Raw genomic sequence first — 16,992 nt, 5'->3', positions numbered from 1 at the left:
GCGAAATGGCAGGCGATCCAGGTGATTGACAAACAAGATAAACAATAATAACAAGCAAGGGCAAACACAAAACCCCTAACAGTTACAGCCAACCAGGAGCGTGCATAGCAGCGATGCAACAAAGCAGAGCGGAAGGGGGAGCTGACAGAACGTATGTGAGGATGGACGCTTGCTTTTTCAAAAAAATGCTACAAAGATTTCACTCCAGGATGTGACCTTACATCACCCTAATAAACCATTAATGCAATGCCATATATCTAAGCACTCTAAGAACACAATACTGTCATATCTAACGTTGTGGTGCGCAGGAAAGGAGAGTGTGGTTATTTGTCATTGCTTCACCTTGTGTATTGCACTACATATTTTATTAGACGCCTTCATGATGCTTTGAGCTGAACAGGTCTGCAACCTTATTGGCGATTCGGAAAGATTCACGGCTGTGTGGATACAGCAACATAATGTGAAAATGCATGTCGTCTTATATAATATGTGTTCCTGTATCTCAGTTGGTAGAGCATTAAGTTTAAAACACAAACGTTGTGGATCAATTCCCAGGTAACACACATACTGATAAAATGTAACTGTAGATATCAGCTACAGGAGATGCATAAATTCAAACACATTAACATCTCACTGTAGATGTAGTCATACCGTAGATGATAATATTTTAACATCATTTGCTATTTATTAATATTACTATTGAAGGCAAGCAAGACTCTTAAGATGTTACGTTATGCAGTCCAGTCTAGGTATGCGAATGAAAAATTTGCACTTTGAAAAGCATTCTGTGCAAAGGGACTCATAAAGCATACTTCACATGGATGAAATGAAACAGGATTGTGCACCACACATTTCCATCCTATCAACCCAGGGATCAAAAATACATGAGGTGCTAAAATGAGAAAAATGAGAGGTATGGAGTTCCTTTGAATACTGAATTGCACAAGGGTACATGTTACATTAGTACATTTCCTTTGCAGTAGTCCAGCGGTCAATGGGGAAGTATCTTAAAGAATAAGTGGCATAATTCATAACAATGAGAAGGTACGGTTAAGGCATATAAATGTGGGAAGGAATGTCAATCAAAACTGAGCCATTTTTCCATCTACGATACATTAATTATCTTAGAAAATAGCCTATAGACCGTTTACCGGAAGTTACATGTGGACCATGAAAACCGCTTGTTTATATTGTTACTGCTGAAACCATCTACAATATATAATTACAGAGCGGTGACTCTGATGTGGCCCAGTCGAGAGAATGACACATGACAGCGATGATGTCAATGATCTATGGGAAGAATACACATCCGAGTCTGCCATTTAGAAATCATATTTACTTTAGACTAAGAATAAAAAAAAACTGTACAGAATGTTCAAATGTTAAATTATGCAAAATATAAAAAAAATATATATATTTTTTATCAAAAAGGGGAAAAGGGACAATAAATAAATAAATAAATAAATGAAACAGAGACAGATTTGTGAAAGTTTTTTTTTACAACAAGTAAATGGCTGTCAATAAGGGTTAAGTTGATGTTAAAGAGCAACTATTCACGATTTTACATTTCCTTTGGTGTGTAAGTGTGTACCCAAGGTTAACGATGACACGAGTTATCGTTTCCAACGTAAATCTCTTTTCTATGACTACAACAAACACACGGATTGTAGGCAACAGTTTAATTCCTGGGCCTTGACATGGACAAGATCGACATTATCATAATTCCTCCTGCTTTGACTCACAGCCTGTAAATTAACTCATGTTAGCATTGCGAGCAAATCTTTCAAACATGGTACGGAGCGTCATATTTCCGGTTGACGTCAGAGGTATTCAGGCCAATCACAACGTACAGATTAGCTGGCCAAGCAGGGACACAGCGCTGTTCAGATAGATTAGTTTTGTACAAAATCAAAAAATCAAATCAATATCTGGATATATATATATATATATATATATATATATATATATATATATATATATATATATATATATACAGTATATATATATATATATATATACAGTATATATATATATATATATATATATATATATATATATATATATATATATATATATATATATATATATATATATATATATATATATATTCAGGGCTCAACATAATGGACTGCCCGGTGGCCCGGGGCAAGCGTGAGAGACGTTCGGGACAGTAAAAAGTACAGTATTGTCACTTGCCCGATCGGGACAGTGCTTCATCCTTAGTCACTAAAATATATTTTCATCAATGTATATTATTTAACATCTTGGAAGCAGACATTTATTTGGGTAAAACATGACGAAGGCAACAATATTTTTTCACAGTTTTCTGTCAGTTTACAGGTAAAGCAGAAAAGTTGGGAGCCTTTTATCGTTGGCACATGTCTGATGTATACAATTATATTTGACTTTTAAAGTATGTGACACTGACATTTTTTATTGGGGCTAGTGAAAATTTTGGCAGGGCAAGTGAAAACCTGAACCACGGGCCCGACCGGTCCAGTATAAAAAAATATTTGCGTTGTGTCCTGATATTATAATATTATTATATTTAGCAAATTTCCTCACGTGCAGTACCATTGAAGACAGAGATCTTTTGACAGTAACTGGCAGATTTAATCTTGGTGACGATCATTATAGAACGGTAATAGGTAATGTTAAAAGTGAACTTAAAGAACCTCTGGGGTGTCTGGAGTCTGGGTTGAGGAACGTACAGACAGTCTGAGTGCACTATGAGAGACAGGCAGACAGACCAGCCAACTGACTAACACCGATTAAGACCTCACACATTAATGATAACATATACTGTACAGGTACATGACCACAGACAGTGTCTAAAAAAGCTTTAACCCAATTGGATCTGATGATTTAAAGCACAATTTCAATCAACCTTTTGCCACTGCATAACAGAAAAGGAATCTCTAAAAAATAAAAAAGCAAACTAAATACAATCATTGTAAATTAAAAAAATTAAAAATAATAAAATACGTATTAGCTAAGCTAATTGAGAGCTGGCGTATCTATGCACACCCGAAGCTGTAATTGCTGCCAAAGGTGCATCTACTGAATACTGACTTAAGGGAGTTGAATAATAATGCAAACAATTATCATGTGCTTAATAACTGTAATAAAAAGTCTAACTAATTTGTACTGTTAAAATTTATTCACATTGAGATGATTTTTTTCTGTTGATCAGTGTCGTCATTTTCCATTGCAAGTGTTATATTTAAACTAATTTTTTTTTTTTGCTTTATATACTTAGAGGCACTAATCACTTGGATTGATTCTGGATAATTACTGAAGTAACAGCAGCTGAATCAAAAAATATGACACGTACATCACAGCAATTTACACATTATTTGGACCGTCATACTATGCAATTAAGTTCACATTAGATAATTTATTCATGTAGGTTACAGTAGAGTATATACAAATAGTGCATCATAAGTAGCAATAAAATCCCATCTTGTGTGATTAGCAAAAGTCTTTGAATCCAGCACATGCATTAATTACATTTTACACAGCCATCTGCAAACCTAATAAGTGTAGAGATCTGAATAGCAATTAACAGTGCTTTATCGGCCCAAGTCTTAAATGTAGTATTTAACAAATTGCTCAATTACAGATACACTGATATTTCAGTGAACTTCAAAAAGAAGAAAGATCTGTCAAAGCCAGCGTATAACTACCAAAGCCCACAATGCTATTTTCTTCAGGCCTTTTTACTAAACAGATTAACTGAGTTGAGTTGAGGTTAGCCCAGCTGTAATGAGAGCGTGTGAGCTTAGATGAGACGTGCAGAGGGTCATTTTCAAATGAAAGCGATTAGCGTTCATTACACGGCACCCGGTTGATAGTGCTATGTGTGGAGCGCAAAAGGTTGAGTCCATCTTGAATATGATGTGGATGGAAAAGCTTATTAGAATTCAAAAGATATTTTTGCTCTGGGGCAGTACAGTGCCTAAGTACAACCCTTGCTAGGAGAGCACATGAGAAATAATTCAAAAATAAATAAACAATCCATCCACGAACGAGCAGTGATCGGGTAGGCGGATGTTTCCTGCACATGACCAGACTGTAGAAAAATTGCTTACGGAGACTTTATCCCCTGTTACTTTGTTTATCATTGCATTGTGACTGGAGTGTGGTCTGTTAATTCACACTGAATGTTGATTTTATATTGTCCTATCCTCAGCACGCTATAATGCCACTGGTGCATTATTTCAGTGATAGACAGACCCTATGAGAGCTTATTAATGATATTTGCATTGTTTCTGGCTTCAATGTGCTTTTGGCACTAGCGAAGCAAGGGCATTGAACCAAAAACCACTATCCCCGAATTAAAGTCTTCCCAGAGGGCTGCGGAAAGTTGCCACTGGAGAATGAAAATCTAAGATACTGACTCCCCGGCAGTGAATGAGCCATCCTTGTATTTGTTCCTTTAATTATTGTCTAAAGTGATTACATAGACTTAGCAATATCTAAATCTAAAAAGATTTTCCTGAAGGAGTTGGATACCGGCACACTTTTTTCCACACAAATACTCTGATGAATAGAGATGGGAATTATAAGAAATATAATAATTCTGGTCCAAAGCTGATTCTAATAAATATTTGTTTTTAGTTCCTTAAATATTATATTAACAAAACTTAGTCCTTTTGGGGAAACATCCAATTACTGTACTGTTTATAACCTAATTACACAATTTTCTACATTTTTCAAAAACGTTACTTTCTGGTAACACTATTTTTTACAGTTTCAGCATTTTCTTAAATGAAATCTATATCCCAGCAAGCAATTTTACATTTGAAAGACATCTTATAGCTGTCCAAACACAGCCCAGACGTCTAGGCTAAAACAGGGCAAAATTTGAGCTGTAAGTAAAAATTTTGCTGAAGTCTAACCAAAGACCAAAAATAAATACTGTAAATAAATGAAACCAAACACCTTGCAATCGCTATATGATGGAATATCATAAATCTCATAAGTTGTTTTGGCAGAAATTTAAGTTTCTTTTGACTTTATCAGGTCCAGAATAGAACTACATAGAGAAAACTATTTTTTTACCTAGATGTTTTTTATCCTAAAATGTTGGCTATTGCTTGCTGGGATGTAAATGTGTTGCTTAAAGTAAACGAAAGTCACAATAAAAAGTATGCAAACAAAAATCATGACTTTTTAACTCATTTTACACCAGACATTTTTTGAAAAGTTGCCCGCCAACATTTTTTTGTGATTTTCACAAAATGCCTTCCAGGAAAATTTTCTTCTAAAAATATATAAACATACAAATATATCAAATGAAAGAACAGACTTTCAAACAAACAATAAAAAAACATAAACAAAACGGGAAAAACATTTAGTCCTATCTATATTTTTTTTCTCTGCTTATAAACTCTTAAATATGTGTATTTTTCTTAAAAAAATACATATTTTTAGCAAAAAGCTGAAATAATTGCATTTTTGTAAAATAATTTTGTTATAGATCAGATTTATCAAAACATACACAGTCTAAAATTAGTAAATATTTTTTTTTTTGCTTCAGTTTTTTATAAACTGGATAATCTATTGGATAATTGTGGTATTACAGATTAACATAAAACCTCATTAGGAACACGTTTTTTATGCAAATGTTTTCTCTTAATTGAGGAGATAACTTGTCAATGGCCGGGAAAGAGTTAATATATTTGGATGTGATAAAGAAGCAGGATGCAGTTGCTCCACTCGTTGGTGTGTGTGATAATAAGTGACCTGTATTAATATAAGGAGAATGGAAGCATAAAAGTCCTGTATAAGTGGATTTGGAAGAAGCAGAAACATTTAGGTTGTGACACAAAGCAAATCAGAGTGTGTCAGTACCTGGCATCTCTAAAGCTGTGAAGTATGAATCCTGAACGACACACAAAACAGGCATATGGACTGTGGTCTATGCACGTGGCAGTCTTCAATCTCTTTCTCCTGTCTGTGTCACACGTCTACAATAGGTCTTTGTCAGCACGTCTGCCTTTTTCATAGGGAACTTTGCCTGGACCAGTAACTATAATGCTTTTTTATCTGATTGTTTTGAAGGCTCTTTGTTGTCAACTAGGATGGCAGTTCTTTGCTTGCGTGATGAGAAAATGTGAAATGACATCCACAAAGCAAGAACTAAAATAAAAAAATAAAAAACAGAACAGAGGGTGCAAGCCAAAATACAAATAAAAGAGTGGCTAAGCTTTATTCCTGTCAGAGAGAGGCTGAGTGAGGCGATGCATTTTTCACCAGACAATGGAAAGTAAGTGTCTGAGTGCTTGGCTGTGCAGGCAAGCGTTAGATGAGAGGCTTCACACGCCTGCTGTATGGATGCTACATGCTGGCAAGCCTGCTGAGGTTTACAGATCTGTGCATCACTCGCATGAACTGATAGAGCTAGAGAAGTATGTGAGTAGGATGGAGTAGATTGAAATAATCAGGTCCAACACATCATCTCCAGATGACTGTTTAGCATCACTTATAGCCTTCCATTTTTATATTATTGCATACTTTTGTATAAATTTTAAATTGAGCCAATTAGTTTTTTTTTTCATTGAACACTGAGCAAATAGAACAGATAAATGTAACCCTGAACAATTAAAACAGTCATAAATTAATTTTTTTTCTGAATAAATAAGCTTGATGTATGGTTTGTTAGGATAGGACAATGTTTGGCTGAGATACAACTATTTGAAAATCTGGAATCTGAGGGTGCAAAAAAATCTAAATACGGAGCAAATTACATTTAAATGTGAATGATAACTTAATAAATATACAGTATACACTCACCTAAAGGATTATTAGGAACACCATAGTAATACAGTGTTTGACCCCCTTTCGCCTTCAGAACTGCCTTAATTCTACGTGGCATTGATTCAACAAGGTGCTGAAAGCATTCTTTAGAAATGTTGGCCCATATTGATAGGATAGCATCTTGCAGTTGATGGAGATTTGTGGGATGCACATCCATATCACGAAGCTCCCGTTCCACCACATCCCAAATATGCTCTATTGGGTTGAGATCTGGTGACTGTGGGGGCCATTTTAGTGCAGTGAACTCATTGTCATGTTTAAGAAACCAATTTGAAATGATTCGAGCTTTGTGACATGGTGCATTATCCTGCTGGAAGTAGCCATCAGAGGATGGGTACATGGTGGTCATAAAGGGATGGACATGGTCAGAAACAATGCTCAGGAAGGCTGTGGCATTTAAACAATTCCCATTTGGCACTAAGGGGCCTAAAGTGTGTCAAGAAAACATCCCCACACTATAACACCATCAGCCTACACAGTGGTAAGAAGGCATGATGGATCCATGTTCTCATTCTGTTTACGCCAAATTCTGACTCTACCATCTGAATGTCTCAACAGAAATCGAGACTCATCAGACCAGGCAACATTTTCCAGTCTTCAACTGTCCAATTTTGGTGAGCTTGTGCAAATTGTAGCCTCTTTTTCTTATTTGTAGTGTAGATGAGTGGTACCCGGTGGGGTTTTCTGCTGTTGTAGCCCATCCTCCTCAAGGTTGTGCGTGTTGTGGCTTCACAAATGCTTTGCTGCATACCTCGGTTGTAACGAGTGGTTATTTCAGTCAAAGTTGCTCTTCTATCAGCTTGAAACAGTCGGCTCATCTCTAGCATCAACAAGGCATTTTCGCTCACAGGACTGCTGCATACTGGATGTTTTTCCCTTTTCACACCATTCTTTGTAAACCCTAGAAATGGTTGTGCATGAAAATCCTAGTAACTGAGCAGACTGTGAAATACACAGACCGGCCCGTCTGGCACCAACAACCATGCAACACTCAAAATTGCTTAAATCACCTTTCTTTCCCATTCTGACATTAAGTTTGGAGTTCAGGAGATTGTCTTAACCAAGTCCACAACCCTAAATGCATTGAAGCAACTGCCATGTGATTGGTTGATTAGATAATTGCATTCATGAGAAAATGAACAGGTGTTCCTAATAATCCTTTAGGTGAGTGTATAATTATGTGACCCTGCCTGTGAAGCGATCACGTTTTTGGTGTTATTAAAGTGTGAAGATGCCGTTACCAATATTTTGATCTTAGGGGTAAAGCATTTGGATTTATTTTGGTTTATTATTGGATTTTTCTTGGTTGCAGATTTTTTCATGCAAGATCTAGCAACACTAGTCAGCAAATGCTCGTGCTTCTGTCATTTTCTAGGCATGTCTTTTTTTCAGAAAAGATACTTATCATGTCCATGATGCACGTTTAACTACTATTTGTTCAGTTCGGTCATGTACACACTATACAGAGTTTCTGTAAATGCGGTTGTCACCACCTGCATTTTGCGGGAGTTAATTTGGTTGTAAAATGTGGTTGTCAGTCCCGTAAATTAATGAACTGTGTGTGTACAGAACAGGACTAAGCATTAATAGGTGACGCGACAACCAAATTAATATGCAATGTGTACGGGACCTTAATGATTTACCGTTTTCTACATAAAATCATCCAACATAATGCAAAGGACATTCTGTGAAAATATAACCTTGATATCTTTAATGTTAATTTAATAAAGTCATATCAAAAACTGAAATCAATTATTAAAATGAAACACTGATGCTACTAATCTCATAATTAGATTAAGAGACTTTAGTCTGAATTTTAAAGACAGGGTCACATATTTTCACAGCAAACATAATATTGTATTGAAAGGGAAGATAAAACAATGTAACACGGTGTATCTACTACATTTAAGCATTGTAATGTAATCATGTGAAGTATCAATTTGTTTTACATATTTATTGTATGTATGATGTTTCTTTCAAATATTCTACCATCAAAGTAAATTCCTGTGGGACTTGACTGTTTTCTATGTATTGGCCAGTGGGACCACTGGGTCATTCACACTCATCTGGCTGTCTTTTCTGATCTGAGACTTGACATCTCATTGACGCAGTGTGAACGATGTCAAGGCAGAGCATGAAAGCAACGTTCTCACACACAAGCCTGTACAATGCAAACATCCCATCAGCATAGCATAGCCTACAAAACTTCCAGCCATGAAAAGCTAACATCATTATTGTATTAAGACATATAGCAGAAGTCAGGGATATCATTCCTTGACCATTTGAGTTCTAGAAATGACGATAGGGTGATGAAGGTGATAAATGTAAGAAGGCTGGTTTGGGTGATCGAAAGAGAGAGAGACAGAAAAAAAACATAGAGGGCAGGAGAAAGAAGAATGGATCCTGAGAATAGAGACAAGGAAAGGAGGTGTGTGAACCTGACAGATGAGTCTTCTCTATAAAGCGCAGCTGAATGCAGGAAAAGGTCATCACTTTAGCTCTTCTGCTTCTGTAAAGAGCGACAGGGCTGCCACCTCGGTTCAGGCGCCCCACACCCAGCCCAAACCACCTGGCAATTAAAGGTCATCTCTACTCCCAGTAACAGCCAAGAAGAGTCCAATGTGGACCAGGACATCTAAATAACCCTTATCTCATCCACATTTCTCCAGGCTTTGAAAAATGAATTATGGCTTGGCTAGAAGCTGCCCAATTTTTTAAAAGCAAACGCTTGAGGTAAAAGGAGCAAATCCCTCTAGTGGTCTCCGAAATAGATGCCAACGTGTTGATTGTGAAATAGAGTAAAATCTTTCACAACATTCTCATTCACAGCAAAGAAAAACCCACCAGAGGCTTAGGGGGTACAGAGGGGCCGGCTCATGAGGAAAATGGTGGTCTAATGTAAATGAGATCAACTCTTTTACAGACAGCTGAGGTATCTTTAGCTCAGGAAACACATGCCATTTGCAATTACAATGTTTAAGATGAACAAAAACCACTGAGACAGTAAGGGCGTGAAGAGCTTCCTGAAGGATCATCAATCTTGCCTGAAAGACAAAGGCCAGTGGGAGGGAGGGTGGAGCGGCAGGACTTTTGCCAAGTCTTGTCCCAAAGCAGCTATTATGAGAGTGAAAGTGGAGCTTCCACCGGCCTAAGTGAATGAGAGCAGACCGAGTATGGTAAATGAAGGTCTGTCTGGCATCAAAGGCGCCTTTTTAATGAAGCCTTTTAAAGGCACACGCAGCCACCTGTAGACATGACAAATCTCTGAGCAAACACAAACGCACGAAGACTCACAAATGAAAATCAGGTTACTAAAGACAATCCACAGGAACATCTAGCTTAAACACTTTGGAAAAGGAAGTCGGGCCGAGTACTAAAACACACTTGTAGCCAATCAGCAGTAAGGGGCGTGTCTACTAACCGACATCATTGCCTGGGTTGCATATGTCTGGGGTGGGTCTATCAAAAGAAGGTCCAGATTCTATTAGGGTAGGGGCGTGTTTGTTCAGGTGATTTTAAATGTCAACATTTGCTTTTAGAGATCGTGTACCCCGCCTTTAAGCACAAATGGATGTTTCGATGTATATGTCAAAAGTTCACACACGCTCTTTATAGCATCCAAAAAATACAAAGATTTTAGGTGTAGGAGTGTTAGACCAGGACCTGGATGTGATTGTGTGCCGTATGTGTTTGCATTTCACACATTACCCTGTGAGCGGATAAAGGTTTCAAATGGGGATCAAGCTGCATTATGTGAAACTGCCTATGCACACACAACTCACCTGGATTAGCGCTTCACTTAGCCTCTCCTCATCCACCTGCAGCACTATATCCCGGATCTCTTCATAAGGCAGCCGGAATGATCCCAGGAAAATTGCTGTTGGTGGGAGAAAAAAAAAGATGGAGTCATTTTCTGGCCCTCTTTTTACAGGGGCTCACTCACTGTCCCTCAGAAATGACCATGGGACACAGTCAATAACGTCTCAGGTGGAAGGTAAAACTCTGTTAGATTGTTTGTTCCATTTCAGGGCAATTGGAATTGAAAGAGAAACACAATTTTCTGGCAACAATAAAAGCTGCTAAAATAGCCTTAGATTTGAGGCCCTATTGCAGGATAATGATTCAGCATCTTAAACTTTCACCTGGGATGAAATGCAGAGAACTGTGGGTGCAATTTTACCAGGGGCTGGATTTGATAACACAAAGCTCTGAGGAAAGAATAGTCTGTAATTATAGTATGAAGCTTATAGCATTCAGTTTAAAGCACATCAGTAGGGGACCGAACATAATTGTACGTTTATTTCCGAAACAGTCTCTGCATTCAGTTCAAAATTACCTTAACATTTCATTAGATTAAAACATCAAAGGTGTCTGAAAACAATGTTGAGCAAAAGCTGACATGGTTCTGGGAAATTCAATGCAAGATTTATAAAGTCACCCTTGTACTATCAAAACTTCCTCTGGCTAAGGTACACCCTAAAAATGCTGTTAAATAGCACTAATAGCTCATAATCATAGGGGAACCATTTTTAGTGATATATAGCAACTATGAAGAACCATACGGGGGTGATATAGCACCCCTATAGCACCACATATGGTTCTACGTAGCACAATATGGTTCTACACAGGTACTACATAGGTGCTATATGGCACTTAAAATGGTTCCCCTATTATTACAAGCCAGTGAACCATTTTTAGTGCTATTTAGCACCTTTTGTTTTTGGAGTGTAGTTTAGAGTAGGGGTTTTAACCTGGACCCCCATTTTTAAAGATGCAGTGTGTAGATTTTTGAGGCATCTAGCAGTGAGACTGTGAATTGCAACCAACGGCTCAGTCAACCGTTCACCGCAACGCACAGAGAAGCTATGGTAGCCACCACAGGACAAACATGTTGTCGTCTAAGACAAAATACAGTAGTGACAAAACTACTTCGTAGAGTAGTTCGTCCATTTAGGGCTACTGTTGAAGCATGGCAGCACAAAATGGCGACTTCCACCTACATACCGGTGTATTTTGATAAAAACGTCTCATTCTAAGGTAATAAACTCATAACAGTTCATTACGTAAAGTCTTTATACACCACTGATAATATGGTTATGTATATTATATTGCATTTCTGTCATAAGATTCTTCTAAAAGTTACACAGTGCACCTTTAAGCGCTCATATTTAGTGTTTATCATGTGACTTTTTCTTACTACTGTGGGCTTTATCTCACTCACTGGATTTTGTGAGTCACATTCTTTGTAAAAGCTACTATGATTTATTGTGAAAGATGCTAAAGTACAAATAAACTTGAATTGAAAATGTTTCTCTTTAGGTTTATACATCCAGTATTACTCAATTACTGACGTTTAAGAAAAATGTGTTTTCTTTATCATTTTAAAGAATGGTTAAGATAGCAATTCAGTAATGTTCTTTTAAATTTACATTTTTTTGTCATTAAATTCCTCCTTCAGCAAGTCTGACTTGCATCAGCCAATGAATGTTAAGGTCCTTCTGCCTTACCATCTAGCTCTCTGGTGTTCAGGTGAACCGGGTCCAACTTTTGATGAACAGTGATTTAATAAACTAGCATGCCCACTGCCTGATTGACTGACTCTCTGTGAAGCTATGCTCTATTTTCTGCAATTCATTAGTCGGCCATCTGCGTGTGACAATATGTCGGCTTCTTCAGAGAAAAGCGAGCTCTGTGCATTTTTTATTCGAGAGATGAAGGTAGGACGAGGCATCGGCATTTCAAAGCAGGGGGATCATCTGGCAAAAATAGGACACAATGGCACAAGAAGAAATTTACTGCAGGTTCAATGTGCCAAAACACACAACGGGGATTAAAACTAGCCTAGCAACAAACTACAGCAAGTCCCGTCCCTCTTTAGGGATATGCTAACCAAGCATCCATCAGTAGAAAAGTGAGCCAATCACCAAGATCGTCACATGCCAACAAACAAACAAATGGTTAGTCACCGAATGTGGTGAGTTTAACAACTTCCAGCAAGAACTTATCATATTTGCTGTAAAAATTTTAATTGGACGACAAGCGCTTTCGCCTCATCTGTTGATTCATTAGCATAGTTTACACGTTCACAGTGAGAGAATTAGCCAAACTTTTCCTCTAACAAATTTGTCCATGACAGATGCGTCCCATAATTCATTTCCATCTTATATCCAATCATCACACGTCAATTCTGGGATTTACTTTGTGTGTTTTAACACTGCATACCCTGCGAGTGACAAACCGAATGATTTTAAACAGAAAAAGCTTTTTTATTCTATATATAAACTCTATGTATACTCAAACCCACCTCCGCAGATTGGCACAGCACTTTGTTTTAAAATAAAATGGGTCAGATTTGCGAAAAAATGCTGATGCAGGATCTACAGTATGTGATACTCCTGGAGTGGAGCTGAACCATTGACTCTGATTGAACTGATTACTGGGATTGTTAAACATTCAAATGGACCACAGAGCCCTGCTGGGCGACTCTCTGTTTTAATAGAGAAGCATGACTTTATGTAGCGGATGGCTGCTTGGCTCTTTCTGAAGCTTAGTTCCTCCTACATTAGCCAAACGCATGAGACTCACAGCCTCTGCTTCTCATTTGGATTATTGTTTCAGCTGAACACAGAGACCCACCCAGTCCCCAGATCCAAAGTATCCGGCATCTCTCCTCATAAAAACCCACACAAAACTCCTTCTGATACATGTACAGCATGTGTAATATTGTGTGTGCCTGTGTGTTTGTGAAGGATTGCTCACAGGGCCCCAGTATCAATAAACTCAGCATCTTCTCTTAACCAGACAATTTCATGGTCAAAAATGAAAGTGCAGACATTGTCCAGTCAGCTCACATACAGAAAGAGGAAGAGACAGCAAAAGATACCTGGGAGTGTGAGTACTCTCCCTACCCAACTAAAAAGTAACACTGCGTGACTACAAGAGTGCTTTGGGTCACCGGTCCTGCATCTGTGTTGCACGGTATATACAGTACACAAGCATGTTATTGTACAAAACAGCTAGGGGCATTATCACAAATGTGATGATTTCCAATGCAAAAACACTCTAGATCGTGACAATGCTTTAAAAGACCACAATGTAGGAAACGCTATACAACATAAATCTAAAGTGGCCTTTCAAATAGTGTATTTTAGAATGCTTTTACTCTCTCTCTTTCTGCTTTCCTGTCCCACCTCCCCTTTCCTTTTCTCTGTGAAAGATGACAGATTTGTGGCTGAAATGAATGTGTAACAGCACTCCCACACTTGGTGCTGGCATTAGTTAATCTAAAGCCTGAAGTGATGTGTGTGTGGTGCATCAGAGGGAGGGTAAAGAAGTGAAAGAGAGAGCATGAGAATGTGGAACAAAGAGAAAGAGAGAGAGAGAGAGAGAAAGAGAGAGAGAGAGAGAGAGAGAGAGAGAGAGAGAGAGAGAGAGAGAGAGTGAATGAAGGTAAAATGTCATGTGCTCCAAGTCTAATAAAGAAAATAAGCCGACCTTACAGTCCACTACACTTCTAACACATTGGTGACAGATGTCATGTGTTCATTATGTGAGCAGTACAGTAAATAGATGCATTATTATTACTAATATTTATAAACTGGGTTACATGGAGTTATACACCACCATAGCAAAACCATTGCATCAGATTAGTGAGCATCTGCATGGGCAAGAACCACTTTGACATTGAGTTACATCTCTATTAGCTCTATCTATGTTGTTTAAGCATTCAGATAAGGTGGTGTACAATATGTTCTACAAGAGCGGCACTGTAGCCAAACTCGGATCTTAATCTTCCTTTATTCAAATTGTATTGATGTATTCAATTGGAATCCAAGTACTCTTCCGGCTAGGATGAAAACAGGCACCGGTGGGACATAATTCTCAGGTGGTTGGTTATTTTAGCATTTGTCATGAATATTTCATAAAGCGAGATATTGTATATCTAAGGTGTTCTCCACTTCAAGACAAAGAAAGCAACATTTCTAAAGAAGAATAAAATTGCATTCTCATGCTGCTTTCATCAATCAGAGTCCAAAGAGCCACAGGCACTCTTGAGAACAGAATGAATTCATACACACACTCTCCCTTAAGATTCAAGAGGAAAGAAATAGAGAGTGACAGGGGAAGAGAGACAGACATAGAGTAAGCGAGGGAGAGTCGCTTAATGACACAGGGGTCTAGCAGGCCGATCGATAGGAGCCGATAAGCAAGAAATGCTAAGCCTAACCTGTGACACCAACAACTGGTTCCCACTGGCTAGCACAGAGTCCAACTAATCTCAAAGTTGGGGAATATAGACAAAGACGTGCTTTATCAACTTTTTGGAATCTTCAACTGTACTTTTAAGTTGCCACACTGCAAAAATATATTCTCCTTACAAAGTTAATAACATTTTAGCATTTTTTCAATGTATTATTGTGTGTATTGAATAGTCCAAAAAGTTCTCCCAACTCCCAACTTGAAATTTTATGTTTTTGAGTTTGAAAGTAAAAGTTTTCCAGCATGCACTGCAGCATTGAACACCTGAGAAAATCGGTTATGGTCTCCTTAATATAGTGCAGTCGCCCTGCCCATGTGCAGACAAACACCCTCAAAGCATGACGCTACCACACCCATGCTTCACAGTAGGAATGGTGTTCTTGGGATGGTACTTATCATTATTATTCCTCAGAATACGTTTAGTGGAATTATGACCAGCTTTCAAAGAGCTGCAGGTATTCAGCTCTATTTTTTACATTTTTGATCAAAAAAAAAAGGAAAACGTATTGCAATGTATCGCAACATGCAACGCATTGTATTGTATCGTGATACGTATCGTACCATAACACATGTACCGTGATAAATATTGTATCGGGAGGCCCTTGCCAATACCCAGCCCTATTAAACAGGTGCATCTAATTTAGGATAATAAATGGAGTGGAGGTGGACATTTTAAAGGCAGACTAACAGGTTTTTGAGGGTCAGAATTCAAGCTGATAGACAGGTGTTGAAATACTTATTTGCAGCTGTATCATACAAATAAACAGTTAAAAAAATCATGCATTGTAATTTCTGGATTCTTTTTTTAGATTATGTCTCTCACAGTGGACATGCACCTACAATGACAATTTCAGACCCCTCCATGATTTCTAAGAGGGAGAACTTAGCAGGGTGTTGAAATACTTATTTTCCTCACTTTGCTTATCACACACATGGATGCGCAGCAGCACACAAATGTTTTTAAATATGAAAAATAATAGGATTAAAATGTTAAAAGATTATTATTGAGTCTCTTGGACATAAATGAAGACCGATTAAGAAGATTTTAGAAGGCATAAAGAGCAGCTTCACCTGTAGCCTGGGAAGTAATTGAATGTTTTGCTTTAAACAAATGCTGGATTTATTTTGAAATGTTTTTTTTATGCTACCCCACGAATTTACTCTATATGATGACTTTGTACCTCTGGATATGGTAAGATGAGAACCTAAGTAATGCTTTTCAAAACACTCAAGGCGCTGTCCAAATGCTGAAATGTTTCATCTCTCCACACGTTTGTAAATTCTTTATTCCTTGTTTGATACAAATTATTATTGTTTATTTTCTTGCATATTTGTAAATTATTCTTTGAGATTAAACTGATCATGTAGCTACTCATACATTTACAGCAATTAAAAGCCTGCTATTTTTACTTCCATGAATGAAAGAAAAATTACTTTTAAAAAGAAACCAAAAGTTTTAACACAAAATTTAAATACAAATAAAAACAACACAATTTTTAACATCAATCTTAAACTGGTGGTCTTCTACCTTCTAGTTTTTGCAAGACAACAATGCAAAAGTCGAGTTTATGTTTTCTAAATTATTATTTTACACTGTCAGAAATAAAGGTACAAAACTGTACATTTTCTGTCACTGGGGCTGTACCCTAAGTTTCCGTTTGGTACCTTTACATGAATAAAAAACAGAATACAATTTTGGGTAGATTACCGTACCCTTAGGACCTACATTGTTATAAAAAAGTCAAAATATGTACCCTAGCTGTCAGTGGGGCAACCCCCTTTAAGAAGGTAATTGTATGGACCATTAGGTACAGATATGTAAACATTTAGTACCAATGTGTACCTTTGAAATACTAATATGTATATTTGAAGGAACTAGTAAGCTCTCTTTGGTCCCAGCATGTACCTCTG

The 16,992-nt window shown here is 37.5% G+C and overlaps 1 protein-coding gene across 8 annotated transcripts in view; it reads right to left on the bottom strand.

The window, feature by feature from the left end:
* diaph2 (diaphanous-related formin 2) overlaps positions 1–16,992 on the bottom strand; it is a 505,065-nt gene that overhangs the window by 208,052 nt on the left and 280,021 nt on the right. For all 8 annotated transcript variants that reach the window (XM_065273074.2, XM_065273073.2, XM_065273078.2 and 5 more), the window contains one exon: positions 10,605–10,699. In XM_065273074.2, the coding sequence (XP_065129146.2) occupies positions 10,605–10,699 (95 nt within the window). The remainder of the gene's footprint in view (positions 1–10,604; positions 10,700–16,992) is intronic.

Source organism: Paramisgurnus dabryanus, chromosome 16, assembly GCF_030506205.2.
Source record: "Paramisgurnus dabryanus chromosome 16, PD_genome_1.1, whole genome shotgun sequence".
Lineage (NCBI taxonomy): Eukaryota > Metazoa > Chordata > Actinopteri > Cypriniformes > Cobitidae > Paramisgurnus > Paramisgurnus dabryanus.
This window is presented reverse-complemented; position numbering and strand designations above follow the sequence as displayed.